This window comes from Condylura cristata, unplaced genomic scaffold, assembly GCF_000260355.1.
Source record: "Condylura cristata isolate star-nosed mole 26May11 unplaced genomic scaffold, ConCri1.0 scaffold00032, whole genome shotgun sequence".
NCBI lineage: Eukaryota > Metazoa > Chordata > Mammalia > Eulipotyphla > Talpidae > Condylura > Condylura cristata.
Window position 1 is genome coordinate 18835970 of NW_004567133.1, and position 2325 is coordinate 18838294.

At 64.5% G+C, this 2325-nt stretch overlaps 1 protein-coding gene across 1 annotated transcript in view; it reads right to left on the reverse strand.

The window, feature by feature from the left end:
* SEC14L5 (SEC14-like 5 (S. cerevisiae)) overlaps window positions 1-2325 on the reverse strand; it is a 32642-nt gene that overhangs the window by 18214 nt on the left and 12103 nt on the right. Inside the window, exons 4-7 of the mRNA XM_012731661.1 lie at window positions 2066-2135; window positions 1620-1807; window positions 760-888; window positions 18-210 (exon numbers count right to left, since the gene is read on the reverse strand). Coding sequence (XP_012587115.1) covers window positions 18-210; window positions 760-888; window positions 1620-1807; window positions 2066-2135 — 580 coding nt within the window. The remainder of the gene's footprint in view (window positions 1-17; window positions 211-759; window positions 889-1619; window positions 1808-2065; window positions 2136-2325) is intronic.

Consider the following 2325-nt stretch of genomic DNA (forward strand, 5'->3'; position numbering starts at 1 on the left):
CCCGCCGTGACACCTACCCTCACTGCAGGTAGCTTCAGGCACCGGGCCCCGGCCTCTGCTGGGTTCAGCAGCCTCCACGGAGTGGGTGTCCCTCGGCCCAGCCTGGGAGCGGGCATCCTCCTCTCCGACGGGGGCAGGCACCCACCGGGGGATGTGGGAGACGCCCTGGGAAATGAGCTCGTGCAGGTAATGCTCAATCACCTCCTTCCCCTGGAAGCCAGAGAAGCCCGATGTGTCAGGACCAGCAGCACCGCTCTCCAGCCTGGAAGTCGCCCCAGCCCACGGCCACTACCCACACGCGGCCACTCCCAGTGCAGGTGGGCCGACAGCGTCCAGCTCCCCCAGGATCCAGGACAAAGAATCTCAAACAAAAACCAGCCACAAATAAATTGTATGTTGGTGCCATGTAGATAGAATACAGTGTTCAAGTTCATGTCCCCCACAAAGACTGTGATGGGCCTGAGATCTTCAAACCAAGGAGCACTGTAACCAGGCACAGCCCCCAGGACGTCCCTCCTCTGTCCAGGGCGCTCACCACACAAGACCTCGAGGTCAGGGAGCATGGGGACAATGACCGTGGCGGCCCCGTTACGGGGCGGGAGCCCCCCGCAGTCCCACGTGACTGATGAGAGCATCCGTGGTGCGGATGAGACCGAGGCGGGGCGGCTAAGGAGCTTGCCCGAGTCGCCTGAGCTCGGTGGCAGAGCCCCGTCGCCCGGGAGCAGCGTGCACCCACTGGCGCCCCGCGGAGCCCCTCACCCTCTTGATGTTGGCTGTATACTGCTTCATGGCGATCTTCTCCAAGGCACTTTCAAAGCCAAAGAAGGACCGGATGTCCAGCGAGGCGGACTGCTCAAAGCAAGTCCACTCTTCATTCTCAGGGTGGACCTGAAAGCCAGGGAAGGATAGCGGCCGGGTCTCAGCATGAGGGGTGCCGGCCCCCAGGACTCTCCTGGTGAGCGGGGCCAGCCAGCTTGCCCCCCGCTGGATGGAGCCCCACCCCAGAGGACAAGTCCCCCTGAGCGGCCACAGAAGGTGGGTCTGATAGCTGTGCTCCTGTCCCCTCAAATCGTGGGCTCCGTGAGGGCACCCGGCAGGCAGGCTGGCCCACCACTGGGTGTCACGCTCTGTCAGCGGGCCTGGCACACAGGGGTGCTCTGTTAGCATGCCCTGAAGATGACTCTGACCGCTGATGGGCCCCAAGGGAAGCTGCACGGGCCCGAGGGCGTGCCGGCACTAGCTGAAGGCGCTGGACGTGCTGCTCTGGCTCACCACAGCCTATGGCAGCTAGGCTCCCTGGCCCATGATACAGGTGAAGAAACTGAGGCAAGTCTCATGAAGGAAGGAAAAGAGCAGAGGGACGGTCAAGGCAGGGGCGCTAGGGTTAGCAACGAAACCAGGCACAAGTCCCGGGTGGACTGCAACAAACAAGGACACGGCTATAGCATGTCCAGGAACACGTGTGGCATGTGGGTGCGTAGAGCAGGCGTCTGTCGGAGCTGCCGCTGTCTTTTGCTCCTCTCTCATCTGACTGCCCGGGAGGGAGGCGGTTGAAGCGATGCTCCATGTGGGGGCCCGGGGGTGGCTCACCCCCAGATGCCTGATGCGGGGGTGCTCACCGTGTAGCTACAGTTCTCCCTGACCACCACGCGGCTTGCAAAGGTCTCATTGTGGGCCTCGATGAGGAGCGTCCGCTCCTTCCAGTTCAGGACATTCCTCTGCACGAACACCACCTGCTCCACGCCGGCGATCTGGCAGGGAAGGAGCAGCCGGCGCCTGCGGCTGGGTGCGGCCGGGGTGCGAGGCCCTAGGGCCGCCGTGCGGTCACCCCCGGCCCCGCCTGCCCACCAGCTTCAGCCAGGGGATCCCTGCCCCTGGCCCCTGCCCCCCCCCAGCCTGAGGTGGGATCCCCAGATCTGTTCCCCCATGTCCTGGCTCCCACTCTGCACCTGCCACGCCCCGCACCCAGATCCTGCCCCACTCTGTGCCAGTCTACCCTCCCTGAGGCAGATGCCCAGCCCCACACCCCTCCCAAGCCCCAGAACCTCCCTGTCCCCCAAGGTACCAAGGCAATTGATCCTCAGACTCCCCGCAAACACCCCACCACTCTGAGCCTGCCTGATCCTGCCCACCAGCTGGGTGGGTCACCAGACCACACGCTTCCCCCGAAACACGCACATACACTCACGCTGCGACCCCAACCCAGCCCGCACAGGGGGACCCTGCCCTGCACCTTCCTCCCAACCAGCACCCAGGGTCCCCTCCTTGTACTCATCACCCCCCCCAATCCGGTCCCCTCACCCCCTAGCTTCCCAGCCCTCCTCC